At 40.1% G+C, this 16,146-nt stretch overlaps 1 protein-coding gene and 1 pseudogene across 3 annotated transcripts in view; one reads left to right on the top strand and one right to left on the bottom strand.

Annotated features, from left to right (window-relative positions):
- The window catches only part of TIMM23 (translocase of inner mitochondrial membrane 23), a 34,244-nt gene extending 23,312 nt beyond the window's left edge, over positions 1–10,932 (bottom strand). The window contains exons 1-4 of one of the 3 annotated variants that reach the window (XR_010146612.1): positions 10,327–10,578; positions 7,509–7,567; positions 404–497; positions 90–174 (exon numbers count right to left, since the gene is read on the bottom strand). Coding sequence is in view for 2 of the 3 variants with exons in the window: in XM_001160552.6 (XP_001160552.1) it covers positions 90–174; positions 404–497; positions 7,509–7,567; positions 10,327–10,432 (344 nt within the window). In the remaining variant the exon portion in view is untranslated. Of the gene's footprint in view, positions 1–89; positions 175–403; positions 498–7,508; positions 7,568–9,265; positions 9,390–10,326 lie in introns of those variants that run through there. The other 2 variants (XM_001160552.6, XM_016918313.4) reach the window with 2 other exon arrangements.
- Positions 10,933–10,993: 61 nt separating this feature from the next.
- The window catches only part of LOC450454 (poly(ADP-ribose) glycohydrolase pseudogene), a 90,765-nt pseudogene continuing 85,612 nt past the window's right edge, over positions 10,994–16,146 (top strand).

Genomic DNA, 16,146 nt, shown 5'->3' with positions numbered 1-16,146 from the left:
TCTGTAATCTCAAGGTTGTACTCATCAAACCAATACAACAGAGCTTAATATTCAAGTATCACTACATCAGATGGTTACAAGAGACTTACTGTACATTTCTTGGTTTGGACCAGGCCATGTTCTGGGTTTCCTTCAATCCTAGCCGAAGACCATTCATTGCCCCAAACGCAGCCCCTGGTAAATCATAAAAATTCACCCAGATAAGACAGCTTTATATTAAAAAAACAAACTCAAAACTGCATAACTACACTTCTGATTCTTTTTCATTTTTATTTAATAGAAAAAGACAAATGTAAATATAAAAAAAAAAAACCCTGAAACCAACATTCTAATTGCTTTTGATTTTACGCACCCTCAACTACTTGAACTGAGCACTCTTGAGAAAAAAGTATGTAACACTCACCTGTCATGCAACATCCTCCAATCGTAAAGAAGGCCAGCTCAAATCTGCCCCGGGTTTTATTAGCTCCGGTAGGTAAAATAAACTCATCTGTATCCTAAAAGGATAATAATGAAAACCAAGCTGAGTGTCCCTCAAGACACAAATCTTGTAAAGTTGCCTTTTTAACATTTCAAAGTAGTTTTTCACAGAAAATAAACCTTAAATTAACTCAAACGTATACTTAAACAAAAATAAAACTTTCTGCAGCAGTAACACCTAAATCAAAGTGAAATGAAATACGAAACACAGTTCTTAGAAGGGAGTCTCATTAAAGACTTTGTTTCCTTCAAAACGTAAATCTGATAAGATTTGTGCAAAAGTGTTTAGAAAGGACAGCTCTAGAGAAAGGAACACTGAAAGCTATGAGAAGAACAGAACAGACAATCAGTCTGGAAGAAACAAATAACTTTCATTCTGTAGCAGCTATTTATTGTGCATTTTTCTATGTATAAAGCCAAATGTTCACAAACATGAGCAAAAACTAATAAAGTACAACAGTTTGGATCAATTATGCAAGGGCAAATGACCCCCTTTAATAATTCTTATCTGTTTAAGGAGTATATATTCCTTTGATACTCTCAGAAAGCTATAGACCCTATTTCTAGTAATTGCATACACAAAATGTGGCATGAACCCCTGGAAGGTCATCCAAAATACTAAGATTGAGAAATGACACTCTTAAAAGCAAAATATGGTTACCAATTTTGAAGAGTCAATGCACCTTTATGAAAAACACACTCAAAAAAACAAACAAAATTTTATCACCATGTTGGATTAAAAAAAAAAATCACACTCATTTTTGGCAAGCTTTCCAACCAAAGATGGTTAAAATAAGCTTCTAATGGCTAGGTCACACCCTTGGCAAAAAGACACATAGTGTGTTACATTTAACATAGTAAAGACCACTGACAATTAACATTCTCATAAATCCTTGTGGCAAATACTGAACGTTGATTCAGAAAACTGTATTCCTAATCAGAAAACTGTGGTTCTGCCTTGGTTTTTTCTTTCTGGCATGTGCACACATCCTCACCAAAAATTGCAAAAGTAAACAAACACATCTACTCTCATCACATAAGAATGGTCTGTTGGGCAATAATAAAATCTGAATAGATCCCATGTCATAATATAATTGTATAGAGTTTTATAAATTTTGGGTACTTCAACTTTTAAATAATGACTTAGTATTAAACTGCTTTTTGTTTGAGTTTTTAGAAATGCTAGATTCAATGTGGTAAGGTAAATAATTATTCTTCAGTCTCAGGCCATGGTTGCTGAGAAGAAAAAAAAAATTATCCTTCAATACAGAAACAGATCACTAATCAAGAATAGAAAACTTGGCCAGGCACGGTGCCTCCCTCCTGTAATCTCAGCGCTTTGGGAAGCCGAATCGGGTGGACTGCCAGAGCTCAGGAGTTCGAGGCCACCCTGGGCAACATGGTGAAACCCCGTCTCTACTAAAATACAAAAAATTAGCTGGGCGTGGCAGTGTGCGCCTGTAGTCCCAGCTACTTGGGAGGCTGAGGCAGGAGAATTGCTTGAACCCGGGGGTGGAGGTTGCAGTGAGCTGAGATCACGCCACTGCACTCCAGCCTGGGTGACAGAGCGAGACTCCATCTCCAAAAAAAAAAAAAAAAAAAGAAAACTTAAAAAAAAAAAAAAGGCTGTGATGAACATTATCAAGCAAGCAAAAGTGCACGTTAGCACCAACTCATTCTCCTGCTAGTATCAACTGAAAAATATAACAAGGGTTGCAAGCAAACGTCCATCAATTCACACACAAACAAGGTTGTTATCAAAGTATGTTAATATATTCAATGTATAGAAGATTTACTAAAAAGCTCTTGTTAAACCTGTCCTGCTGACACTCCAGGACACTAGTATTACTAAAATCCCGAGTACCAGAGTTTGCTGACATGGAAGATAAATCCAAGAATGGGTATCAATGTACTTGCTGGGGGGGAAAAAAAAAAAGAAAAAACTTTTTTAATTTATAATTTTGCGTGTTTAACACTATGGATGTTAAAAATATTTAAATTTTCCTTATTTTTGTACCAGATGTTCACCTGGGCTAACAAAAAAATTTATTACTTGACACAATTTAAAAAAAAATTTCAATGAGGATATAAGAGTAGTGACAATACAAAAGCATTAGTGAGAGAAACTACAATACTGTATCAGATAAAAGTTGGCTAGGCACAGTAGCTCATGCTTGTAATCCCAGCACTTTGGGAGGCCAAGGTGGGAGGACTGCTTGAACCCAGGAGTTCCAGACCAGCCTGGACAACACAGCGAGACCCTGTGTCTACTATTAAACAAGAAAAAAAAAAAAGTTGTTGCCAAAGTCACAACATGGTAAGTTGACAGGTACTATTTTATTTAAGATGTCTCTAACCTTCAAAAGTATAAATAAAAGTTTTACAAAATGTAATTTCTATTATCTTTAAATTTAAGGTCTCCAGAATTATTTCCAATAACAGATGAGGTTTATAAAACACTTTTTAAAGTCTGAAGTCCCTCTAGAATTCCAATGGAAGATTAAATGTTCATGATGAAGAATGAATTCACAAGTTTTTGGGGGGATACGAAATATTTTATGTCTAACCTTAATAAGCCCCACCTAGCAATGCAGGGCCACAACGATATTGAATTTTAACTAGATCTAGAGTACAACCTCTAAGTGTAGATTCAACATTAAAGCAAAATACATGCAACTAGTTTTGAAATTCTGAGTAAACTGACAAAGGAGTACTTTTAAAGTAAAAAAATCAATGAACACCCAATGTTAAAATATAACATTTGAAAAACATTTCAAAAATAATGAAGCTTTAAATTGGCAAGGTCCGAACCATCAACTTGCTTCAATTTGAACACTTAACGCAAACAAGAAATGCAGCAGCTGTCAGATGCCGTTAGTGATTCAACTCTGAAATAAAAGGTTCCAACCATAACGCTTAAAAAAAAAAAAAAGGCCAGGCATGGTGGCTCATGCCTGTAATTTCAGCACTTTGGGAGGCCAAGGCAGAAGGACCACTTGAGGCCAGGAGTTAAGAGACCAGCCTGGGCAACCAAGTCAGATCACATCTCTACAAAGAATGTAAAAAAAAAAAGAATTAGCCAGGCATGGTGGTGTTCATCTGCAGCCCTAGCTATCTGGGAGGATGAGGCAGAAGGACCGCTTGAGCCTAGGAATTTGAGGTTACAGTGAGCTATGATGCTGCTACTGCAACTCGAGTCTGGGAGACAGAGTGAGACTTTGTCTCTTAGAAAAAAAGAGAGAGAGAAAATGGAGTTACTGATATGTATCTCATGTACCATACAATTCACTTACTTAGAGCGTACAATTCAGTGGTTTTTAGTATATTCAGAGTTGTGCAACCAAGACTACAATAAATTTTAAAGCATCTTCATCACCCCCCAAAAAAATCACATACCCATTAGCAGTCACTGCCCATTTACTCCCAACCCTTGGCAGCTACTAATCTACTTTCTTGTCCATATATTTGCCTATTCTGGACATTCCATATAAATGGAACCACACAATATGTGGTCTCTTGTGACTGGTTTCTTTCATTTAGGAAGTTTTAAAGGTTCATTTATATTGTAGCATAATTTAATAATTCTTTTTTATTACCAAATAATATTCCATTGTATGGATATGCCACACTTTTTTATCCATTCATCGGTGGATAAACATTTGGTTTCCATTTTTTGGTTATTATGAATAATGCTACTAGCAACATTCATTTACAACTTATGTGCACAGAGGTTTTCAATTCTCTTGAGTATGGAGTATACGCAAGTGAAATTGCCAGTCATAAGGTAACTCTATTTTTAACACTTTGAGAAACTGCCAGACTGTTTCTAAAAGCAGCTGTATCATTTTACATTCCCACCAGCAATGTACAGAGGTCCAATTTCTCTACATCCTCAACAATACTTATTATTTTCTTTTTGATTATAGTGATCCCCGTGGGTGTAAAGAGGCATCTCATTGTGGTTTTATTTCTCTAATTAATGTTACTGACCAGCTTTCATGTCATTATTAGACATCTGTATATCTTCATAGAGAAATGTCTACTCAAATCTTTGCCCATTTTGTAATTATTTTTTATTGTTTCAAGAGTTAAAAAAATTAAGTATTCTAGATATAAATTCCTTATCAGATACATAATATGCAAATATTTTCTCTCAGTCTGTGGATTGTCTTTTCCCAATTTTTTTCCTTTTGAGACAAAGTCTCTCTCTGTCACCCAGGCTGGAGTTAAGTGGTTTGATTATGCTGAGACTTGACCTGCTGGACTCAAGTGATCCTCCCACCTCAGCCTCCCTAGTAGCTGGGACTACAGGTGCACACCACCACACCCCGCTAATTTTTGTATTTTTTTGCAGAGATGGGATCTTCTTATGTTGGCCAGGCAGGTCTCAAACTCCTGGGCTCAAGTGATCCTCCCGCCTCAGCCTCTTAAAAGTGTTGGGATTATAGGCACGAGCCACTGCGCCAGGACTTTTTCCATTATTTATTTATTTATTTATTTTTTGAGACCGAGTCTTACTCTGTTGCCCAGGCTGAAGTGCGGGTGGCGCGATCTCGGCTCACTGCAACCTCTGCCTCCCAGGTTCCAGTGATTCTCCTGCCTCAGCCTCTCAAGTAGCTGGGATTACAGGCACCCAGCACCACGCCTGGCTAATTTTTGTGTTTTTTAGTAGAGATGGGGTTTCACCATGTTGGCCAGGCTGGTCTCGAACTCCTGACCTCAGGTGATCCACCCGCCTCAGCCTCCCAAAGTGCTGGGATTACAGGTATGAGCCACTGCATCTGGCCTCCATTCTTGTTGGTATTGTCTAAACCACAAAATTTTAAAATTCTGATTAAATACAATTTATCAACTTTCTTTTTACCACTTGTGCTTTTGGTGTCACATCCAAGAAATCACTGTCTAATCCAAAGTCACAACTACTTGTGCCCATGATTTCTTCTAAGAGTTTGACTGCTTTAGTTTACAACATTTAAGTCTTTAATCCATTTGGTGGTAACATTTTGCATATGGTGCAGGGTTAGGGTTCAACTTCATTCTTATGCATATGGATTCCAGTTGTCCTAACGTCTCCCCTGACTTAACTATCTTGGCATCCTTGTTGAAAAGCAAGTGACTGCATATATTGTAAGGTCTTTCTTCTGGACTCTGTATTTCATTAACTATGGATTTATTCTTATGTTACTATCATGATGTGGCTCTGTAGAAAGTTTTGAAATTGGCAAGTTCAAGTCCTCCAATCTATTTTCTCAAGGTCATTGGCCATTCTATGTCCCCTGAATTTCCATATGAATTTTAGGATAAAAGCTTGTCAATTTCTGCAAAAAAGCCAGCTGGGATTTTGACAGGCACTGCACTAAATCTGTTGGTTAATTTGGTGAGCACTGCCATTTTAATATTAAAATTTTCAGGATCATAGCATGTGTCTTTCCATTTAATTTCAATAATGTTTTATAGTTTTCAGAATATGTTTTGCACCTGGTCCATTTATTTCTAAGTATTTGCTTTTTGATGTTATTGGTAATGAACTGTTTTTTGTAATTTCATTTTTGTAGTGTTCATTGCAACTGTCTAGAAATATATTTGATTTATGTATATTGAACTTGTATTCTGCAACTTGCTGAACTCAATCATTAGTTTTAACAGATTTTTGTGATTTCCCTTGTGATTTTCTATAGATAAGATCATGTCATTTGTAAACAGATAGTTTAACTTCTTTTTCAACTTGAATGCCATTTAATGTACTTCACTAATTGCCCTGGCCAGACAATGCTGAATATAAATGAGAGTAAATATACTTATTTTGTTCCTGATCTTAGGGAGAAGGCATTCAGTCTTTCACCATTAAATTATGTTAGCTTTGGATATTCTGTAGATGACATTTAACAGGCTGAAGTCCCTTTTATGTCTAGTTTTATTTATTTATTTAGAGATAGGGTCTTACTCTGTTGCCCAGGCTGGAGTGTAGTGAGGTGTTCTCAGCTCACTGCAACCTTTGTCTCCAGGGTTCAAGCGATTCTCATGCCTCAGCCTCTCAAGCAGCTGGGATTACAGGTAGGCACCACCACGCCTGGCTAATTTTTGTATTTTTAGTAGAAACAGGGTTTCACTATGTTGGCCAGGCTGGTCTCAAACTCCTGGCCTCAAGTGATCTGCCCACCTCAGCTTCCCAGAGTGCTGGGATTACAGGTGTGAATCACTGCGCCCAGCCTAGTTTGTTTTTATAATCATTAAAGGGGGTGTTGGATGTTGTCAAATGATTTTTGTGAATCTATTGAGATAAGCATGTGGTCTTTGTACTATATTCTTTCCTTGATTGCTTTATTATAAATTGATATGGCACAATACATTAATTTTCAGATGTTAAATCAACCTTGCTTTTCTAATACACCCAAGATATATTTCCTAATATACCTTGGATTCAAAAAGATACTCTTTGAAACTTTTGATGCTTAGTCAAAAAAAACCCTGATATTGTAAACTGAGCTTTAAAACACACTTTGCCTGTAATCCCAGCACTTTGGGAGCCTGGCCAACATGGTGAAACCCCGTCTCTACTGAAAACACAAAAATTACCCAGGCGTGGTGGTGGGCGCCTGTAGTCCCAGCTACTCGGGAGGCTGAGGCAGGAGGATGGCCTGAATTTGGGAGGCTGAGGTTGCAGTGAGCAGAGATCGAGCTACTGCACTCCAGCCTGGAGGACAAAAGCAAAACTCTGGCTCAAAAACAAACAAACAAACAAACAAAAAACCCCACACACTTTGTAACTAGGCATCCCAATACTTTTATTGGGGTGCTTTCAAAAATTAATTCTGCTCTGGTTTTAAAAAATAAGCTTTTGAAGGGAGTTAACTGGTTTCAGAGAGATGCAGGCCAAGCTCCTGATGTTTGTGAGGAAAAAAGGGTGAACGGAGACCAGAGACTTACTGCCTCCAGAAGTGTATGTCATAGTTCAAGTCAGCATAGCACTTGGCGTTTTTTAAAAAATGGTAAAATAATGCATCAAACTAGTAAAATCTTAATCTTACCTGCACGAGGTATCGTGGATCCACATTTAAATAAGGAGACAGAGGGTTCATACCAGTTACTAGAGAGAAAACAAAATGTCACATTGCAACAAAATTCTTTAAGTTAATTCAGTTAGAGTTAATCCAGCTCCTGATTGTTACATGTGTTTGCAATTTTTATAGGCTCACTGAAGGTGGAAAATTTTTTCCCATTTTATCCTCCCTATCTGTCAGTTTGGGGGCTGACTCATCCTGAGACCCTCAATCCCAAACCAGGTCTTCCACTGGTGGCTCAGGCTTTTACACCAATAAGATAATCGCAGTGTCATAGATCTGATTTTTGAACTTACAGGAAGTGTAGTCCAGGCCATTTACAAAGCTAATTTCTTTCACTTTACTACAAGAATGCTTGGTGACTATGTAAATTACAAAATAAGACTGAGAAAAGACTAATCAATTCCATGGGAAAAACAGTGGTTGGGTTGGGTTTTCTGACTGTGTACATGTTGTATCTAACTATTTCAAGGCAGTTCCTTCACATATTACTATTAACGATTGATTTACTGTGGCAAGGTTGAGAATCCTTGGGTCATTACCACAGGTATGTGGGTCTGTGCAAAAGAAAACACAAACTTTGAGAGGGCCAGACCTGAATTCACTAACATTGAAAACAGTAAAACCTATCATCTTTGGATCCTTCTGTATCTCAGCAGTTATTTACAAACCTATGCATCACCCATGCCTCTATCTTTTCATCAATTACGAGTCCCTTGTTCTATTTTTAATACCTATTTTGAATTGTGTTATTTCTCTTCTCTATTGCTACCATCCTAGTCCAACCATCATATCTCACAGCAACAATTTCCTAACTCCTTGCTTTCTCTTACCCCTTCAATTCACTGTCTACATAGCAACTACAGTGATTTTTCTTAAGAAAATCGAAACTCCTTACCATAACTTACAAAATCCTACATTAGCTGTCATTCCCTACCTCTCTGATTTCACAAGCTTCAATTGATCCAACTCCCTTGTAACTACGAAGACAGACTGGCCTAAGAGCTGTTCCTTAAACATGCCAAATATGTTTTGTTTCAGGACATTTGCACTAGCTATTTTCCTGGATACTTGCCTCCCAAGCATTTGTACTGTATTTGGGTCACAGCTCAAATGTTAACTCCCTTGAGATGTTTTCCCTAACCCGCTCTAAAATGGCATCCTGCTTCCATCACAATCTCATGACTCTGCTTTATTCCCTTTACAGCACTTATCACTAACGGCAATGTTTTAATTTATGTTTGTTGGTTTACCTCAGTATTATGTAAGCTCTGTGAGCGCAAGAGTCCTCTTTTCAAAAAAAAAAAAAAACAAACAAAAACAAAACAAAACAAAAAAACAACCTACAAAAACCACTATAGTCCTGCCCCCAGAAAAGTAGCTAGCACACTGTAAAAGCTCAGTAAATGGTGTTCATTCCCTGGTCCCCCAATTTACCTTCAAATCTCAATCAAATTAATTTAACAATATTGTCACATTAAGGAAATGTATATGCCCTTTGTGCTCTGAAACTCAGAGATACTAAGATTAATACGAAACTGTGTTCTAAATAGGTAAAGTAGTAGCTCAGGCCTAGGAATCCCAGCATTTTGGGAGGCCGAGACAGGAGGATGGCCTGAGTTCGAGAGTTTGAGACCAGCTTGGACAACACAGGGAGACCCCATCTCCACAATAAGTCAAAAAATAAAAATAAAAAAAAATTAGCCAGGCGTGGTGGTACGTACCTAGAGTCCCAGCTACTTAGGAGGCTTAGAGGGGAGGACTGTTTGAGCTCAGGAGTGCGAGGCTTCAGTGAACTATAATCATGCCACCGCACCCCAACATGGGTGACAGAACGAGGTCCTGACTCTAAAAACAAACAAACAAAAAACGAAACAAAACACCATGTGTTGTAGATTGTTTTTTGACAAAGGTGACACCAGGGAAATGAAAGGTCTTTTATATTTTTTTGCACTAGAGTCAGTCTGAACATATTTCGTTGTTGTTGTTCCTTAGTATAAAATACCTAGAGAAATATTACAAGGATTCTCTAAAAAAAAATTACTTTCGTAAAGGCTTTATCCACGACCAACTGCCTATCTTTAGGTCCAAGTTCTATTTATCTAGTTGAACAACCACAGTTACAAAGTACCAAAGTTCTGGAAAACATATTCACAAGACCGAGGAGAGGCAAAGGCAAGATATTTATGCCTCTGTATACCTTGATGTTGCCTATTTCCTTTCCTATAATTCTTACCTGGCTTCTTTCTTCATGTCTATATATCACCTTTAAAGTTCAGCTTACTTCCTAGCTCCTAAAGAAGGGTTTCCCAGCCTGTCCCAAGTCATATTTATTTCTCACTTACATGCAATATTACTGAATATTCTGCCCTGACGGCTACTTGAAGGCTCAGAATATGTCGCTGTGTACTAAAAAGTTAACTACGGGCTTGCTATTTGGAATACATTTACTCCCAAAGCTGGGCTCTACTCTTAATCAAGGGTCAATCACACGGCCCACCACACACAAAACGTACGAGGCTTGGATATAAACCTAAGAAAACATGCATCATCTCGCGAGTCCAGGTCAATCACGGACAGCTTCCCCAGGAGATCCGTGGCCCTTTTTTAGGCCTTTCTATCTTGAAAGAGCAGCCATGCAGATACACTAACCCCACCACTGGTACTTAAGCTTGTAAATGCCAGCAAGGAAAAAAACAACAACAACATAAAACATGGGACGCGCAACTTTAGTGTAGACGCAAGAACCAGTCAGAAATAATCGCAAGCTAGGCCCCATACTTACGCGGGACGCCAGCCAAATCCGCGTGCGAGTAACCTGCTCCGCCGGCTCCGAAAAAGCCGGCCAATCCCCCTGTGGTTTTGTTGCCGCTTCCCCCGCCTCCTTCCATGGTATCGCAGCAAACCGAGTGCTTCCCGCCGCTGCCTCAAGCCTGGGTGGTCCGCTAGGCTGTTACTCCTCAATAACAGCGGGTAACCCCGCGTTGCTAGCGCCTACTTCACACGCTGACCTTCCGGGCGCCGGTTCCCGTTAAGCGCCACACTTCCGCTTTGCGGCAGTGTGCGCCCCGGAAGCTGGAAGCGCCTGACGGCAGCTTTCCGGTGGTGGGAAAGTGAACGAATCCCGAATCAAAGCGGCGCATTGAGGCAGGTGGGGTGCCAGTGGAAGAGGAAAGGCAGGCGAGTGTTTACGGCCTGACTTGGGAGGCCGGCGGATCAGCAATTGCAGAAGCAGGCAGCGGCAGAGAGGGAATGGTGCAGGCAGGCGCTGAGAAGGACGCGCAGTCCATCTCTCTCAGATTAGTAAATGAGGCTCTCCGCCCGGGGCCGGCCCGGGGACAGTGCGCTGCTGGTCCCAGCATGAATGCGGGCCCCGGCTGTGAACCCTGCACCAAGCGACCCCGCTGGGGCGCCGCTACAAATTCGCCGGCTGCTTCGGACGCCCGGAGCTTTCCCAGCAGGCAGAGGCGCGTCCTCGACCCCAAGGACGCTCACGTGCAGTTCAGGGTCCCACCGTCCTCGCCAGCCTGCGTCCCAGGGCGGGCGGGACAGCACAGAGGCAGCGCCACCTCGCTTGGTTACGTGGGAAAATAAAAATCTTTGTCCTTCGCCTCGGCCCGAACCTTCTGGTCTCAGTCTGAGGACCCAGGGGCTCCAGTCACTCCTTTCTGGTCTTGTGTGCATCATCACTCTGAGGTCCACTTGCTGAGCTACCAAAGCCACTAGTGGGTGAATGGGGCCGCATTTTTCCCAGTGCGATTGATGTGAGAAACTCTGATGAGCAGTCACTCACAGGGCGGAAAATGGCAGGAGACTCCACCACCTGTTTGCTTCTTCAGGTTTGATTGAGAAATTGCCTTAGTCGTCAAGGAGATCTAATTGTGTATGTAAAACAGTAGGGCGCTTCAGCCTCTAGATAGGAAGAAAACAACTTCACTTGTTCAGATTCTGGGTCCCAGGGTGCAGAGCTATTAGTCTAAGCTGGCATTGTACCCGTCCCTGGTATACAGTGTTGAACAAGAGAAACTTGGCCTCTGCCTTCATACCTTAAAATCTATCTGGAGAGATAGACGATAGCAAAAGTTAATATAATAAAAGGTAATGGATGTTCTGATAGATGAAGGACAGATTGTTTTACCTAACTGAATTTATGGAATCGAAAATAGTCCTCCAGAAGATGAGATGCTTATTCTGAGGACTGTAGAATGAGTAGGAGTTAGATGAAGAGGAAGTCAGAAGTGTTTCAGGAGTGCAATCGAGGCCGGGCGCGGTGGTTTTGCCCGTAATCCCTGTGCTTTGGGAGGCCGGGGCGGGTGGATCACCTGAGGTCAGGAGCTCAAGACCAGCCTTACCAATATGGTGAAACCCCGTCTCTGCTAAAAACACAAAAAATTAGCCTAGCGTGGTGGCGGGCAACTGTAATCCCAGCTACTCCGGAGGCTGAGGCAGGAGAATCGCTGGCATCCGGGAGGCGGAGGTTGCAGTGAGCCGAGAGGGCACCATTGCACTCCAGCCTGGGCAACAAGAGCGAAACTCCGCCTCAAACAAAACAAAACAAAACAAAAACAGGAGTGCAATTGATATATAGAGTGAACGCAAGAGAGTGTGAGAGACGAGGCTGCAGGGTGGTACAGAAAAGTCAGATCAAATTGGATATGTAGACATTGCTAAGGATTTTGAACTCTAAGGGCATTGATAAGCTACTCAAGGGTTTTTAGTAGGGGAGTGACTTGATTAGACTTATTTATTTGTTGAAAAGTCTGTGTGGCTGGTGTGTGGAAAATAAAGAATGGATTGAAAAGGAACTCAAGTGGAGCATCAAGACTCAGTTAAGGAGTTAATCTAGGTTGGAAATAATTGTAGCTTAGGCCTGGATGCTGGCAATAGGGAAGGGGATGGATTCATGAAAGAATGGGATACTTGAGAAGAAATATTTCTGTGCTGGTGAAGTAGATTGGGGAGTTCGTGGCATAAACATTATAATGGATGCTATGGGCATAGATAACATAAACATGTAGAGAAAGTAAAGGTGACCTAGGGCAGAAGCCTTAGGAACACCAAAGTTTAAGAGTAGACTGAAGAGAAGCGGCTGTAGAGGTGGGAGGAAAGCCTGGCTCGTGTTGTGTCAGACAAAGGAGAGCATTTCAAAAAGGTTGCATTCGTTAACAGTGTAAGAGGCTGGGCAGAGCTCGGGCAGTTCTCTGGTGAAGAGTCTACACTTAGATGTCTTCAAACTTAGGGGCAGTACCAAGTAGACTTGCACTAGGCCTTGAAGGATGAGGAAGATTTGCTGTATAAATCAAGAGGAGAAAGAATTATACACGCAGAGGGAATAAGACTTGCAAAAGTTGGTAAGACTGGAGCATAAGATGACAGAGGAGTGTCTGATGAGGCTGGGTGGCAGACAGGAGCTTATGAAGAAACTCAAATTCCATTTTAAGGAATTTCAACCTTATTCTGTGGTTAATGGAGAAACCACTAAAAAGCTTTTAAGCATGGGAATACCATTTGGTTAATATTTTAGAAAAGTGGCTTTTGGACTTTTCTAACTGCAACCCACAGCATAAATTTTATCCAGTACACAGAGTAAGAAATATATGTAACCTGGCAAATAAGCCATATTTATAACTGAAATAAATGTTTCATGAAATAATACTTAACCTTACTATGTGTGATGCATTCTTATATTGTCTGTGTTATTTCATTGAAAAATGACTGGTCATTTGTAGTTTGTAGAACACTGGATAGTCAAGGCTGTAGACAGGGAGACTAGTTGCAAGAAACAAATGGCAGTTGTCTAGTAAGCGATGTGTTTAAAGGGTATGAGGAAGGGATGGATTTAAAATTTAGGATGTAGATTTCAGAGAACTTGGTATAGGGGAGAGGGAACTGAAGGTGAACTTCAGGTCTATGTTCAGGTGTACTTCAGCTTCTGTGACTGGATAATTTGTGGTTTCATTAACCTTATTTGCATGTGGAGGAGGAGTTAGTTGCAAATAGGGGTGAGGGCAGTCAGTCCTCACTGGTTGGATCTTAATTAAGATTTCTGCAGAAGAGGTACCAAATGAATACTTGGGGCTGTATTTCGCATGTTTAAATGTTTTCTGTATACCTGGCACAGGACACCAATTAACAGAATGTTCAAAGACTATATTTGTATCAAAAGCCCATTGTTTGAATTTTTGGGATTCCTTTAGGAACTTGGTATTTAAATTTTTATATATAATTATCTTAGGACAAGTAGGCGGGGTAGCGAAATGGATATTTATTCAGTATCTTTAAATTTTATATTATTTATCTTCCTGGACATATTTCTTGTATTGACTGAAATCGCTAATTTTGCTGGGCATGCACCTGTAGTCCCAGCTACTTGGGAGGCTAAGGCAAGAGGATCACTTGAGCCCGGGAGTTCCCGTCCAGCCTGAGCAACATAGCAAGACCCCACTTCTGAAAAAAGAAAAAAAAATCTGCAAACCTGCATATTGGCAGAACTCAGCATGTTTATTCACATTGTGATGACGCAGGTTTATCCAGATGTGTTGCTATAGACTTTTTGTGAAAGTGGAATGTTCCTTTGATATGCAGGTGAATTTTATTGCATTTTGTGCCGTTTGGCTGTATCTATAGCTATTAATTGAATGACTTGCTGATTAAAATATACTGGGTACTGAATAATGTTGCTGATGAGAGTAAATGTAAATGGTGTGAAGTCAAAGTTGGAGAATTACTGATCTCAGTGGAAAAAAAAAGACTGGGTGGAAATGTCGGGAGATAACATATTGAGTGCTTTGTGAGGCTGAACACAATATTTTCTCTAATATTTGCTTTGTAATTGATCCACATAACCCTTAGAAGTAGGTGTTGTTAGCTTCATTTTCTGGGTGAGGAAATAAAGGCTTAACGAAGTGAAGCAACTTGACCAAGGTGGTACTAGTAAGTGACTGAACAAAGATCTCAATCCAAGACTATCTGACTCTAGATCTTGTATCTTTTCATCACTTCTTATTGCCACTCTTTTTGCCTTGCTGTGACTATTTCTAGTTAAAATTCCTAGGAAACCTGGAAAGCATAATTTTATGCTTACTTCAGGAGTAAGAGGGATAAAGCTCTGACACAGTCCTGTGGTGTGCTGGGAAGGAAACCTTAGGAAGCCAGAAGCAGTGATATTGCAAAGAGCAGTAAGCAGTCCTTTCTCTGAGGCCCTAAGAAGGACTGATCAATGTTTTATTAGCAGAAGATACTGGTTCCTTACCTCTTGCTTTTCCTCCTTCATCCCTTCCCCAGGCTTCAGGAAGCCTGAAACTAGAGAGAGAACACATTCTCAGGGTCAGGGCTACAGGAGAGAGCTCTCTTCTTCTTTGCCATCACTGTAACACTCCTGGTTTTTCATGAAATGATGTGTGCAGTCTTTAGGTTCTGTAGACTCATCACGGGAGTACGTGCTTCGTGTGTGTTATAGGAACCTAGTCATTGCATCTTAACATTAATCCTTATATTTATGGAAAAAAGATGTTTTAACTTCTAAACCAACTCAAAAAATGAATGTTTTGGCATATTACTGGTTTGTAATTTGAGGATTTTTTTTTTTTTTTTTTTTGAGACGGAGTCTCACACTGTCGCCCAGGCTGGAGTGCAGTGGCGCGATCTCCGCTCACTGCAAGCTCCACCTCCCGGGTTCACGCCATTCTCCTGCCTCAGCCTCCCGAGTAGCTGGGACTACAGGCGCCCGCCACCATGTCTGGCTAATTTTTTGTATCTTTAGTAGAGACGGTTTCACCGTGTTAGCCAGGATGGTCTCAATCTCCTGACCTTGTGATCTGCCTGCCTCGGCCTCCCAAAGTGTTGGGATTACAGGCGTAAGCCACTGCGTCTGGCCCAATTTGAGGATTTTCTAAACTATACTTGCTGTATTTGATATAAAGAAAATAAATAGAGAATACAGAACTATAGAAAAAATTTCAGAATCAAATGGTTTATCCTCTTACTCCCTCTGACTGAAGCTCATTTTTTCTCTGAAGCCTGATCTGCTGCAGAAATGCTAAATAAAATCGTGGAAGTAATGGTGTTTAACAATAAGAAATCACTATGCGTGATTACTTTTTTGTGATAGAAACTATTTTTGAAACATTAATCAAAGATTTTTACTAGCTGGATTATAAGTATTTTGTGGAAGGTAAAGATTATATAGCAATTGAATATTTTTCTGGTATAAAATTCTCCCCATCTGAAATGTATTTCGATTATGCCATTATTTCAGTGAAAAATAAACTATTGATTTTCGTATATTTGAGCCTGCATCTGTTTTGCTCCATATGGTGTTTGAGGAGAGGTAGGTAAATAAGAAAGATCCTGTGACTTAGGATGCTAAGATTCTTACATTGCAATTTAGTGAGTATCTCAAATCTTAAACATTTGCGAATGTTTAAGATTTTATTTCTGATACTAAAATATGATGTACATTTAATCCCTATTCAGTATATTAAATTTTGACAGCATACTTATTTCTAATGATTATATAAAATGTGGCTTGTATTTATTTATATTTCATCTCCCTCTCCTGAGCTATCAATTCTACTTTTGCTACTGTCTGCTGGTGTGTTGGGAA

The sequence above is a fragment of the Pan troglodytes genome, chromosome 8 (genome assembly GCF_028858775.2).
Source record: "Pan troglodytes isolate AG18354 chromosome 8, NHGRI_mPanTro3-v2.0_pri, whole genome shotgun sequence".
Lineage (NCBI taxonomy): Eukaryota > Metazoa > Chordata > Mammalia > Primates > Hominidae > Pan > Pan troglodytes.
Note: the sequence above shows the minus strand (reverse complement) of the source record. Positions and strands in the feature narration are given on the sequence as shown.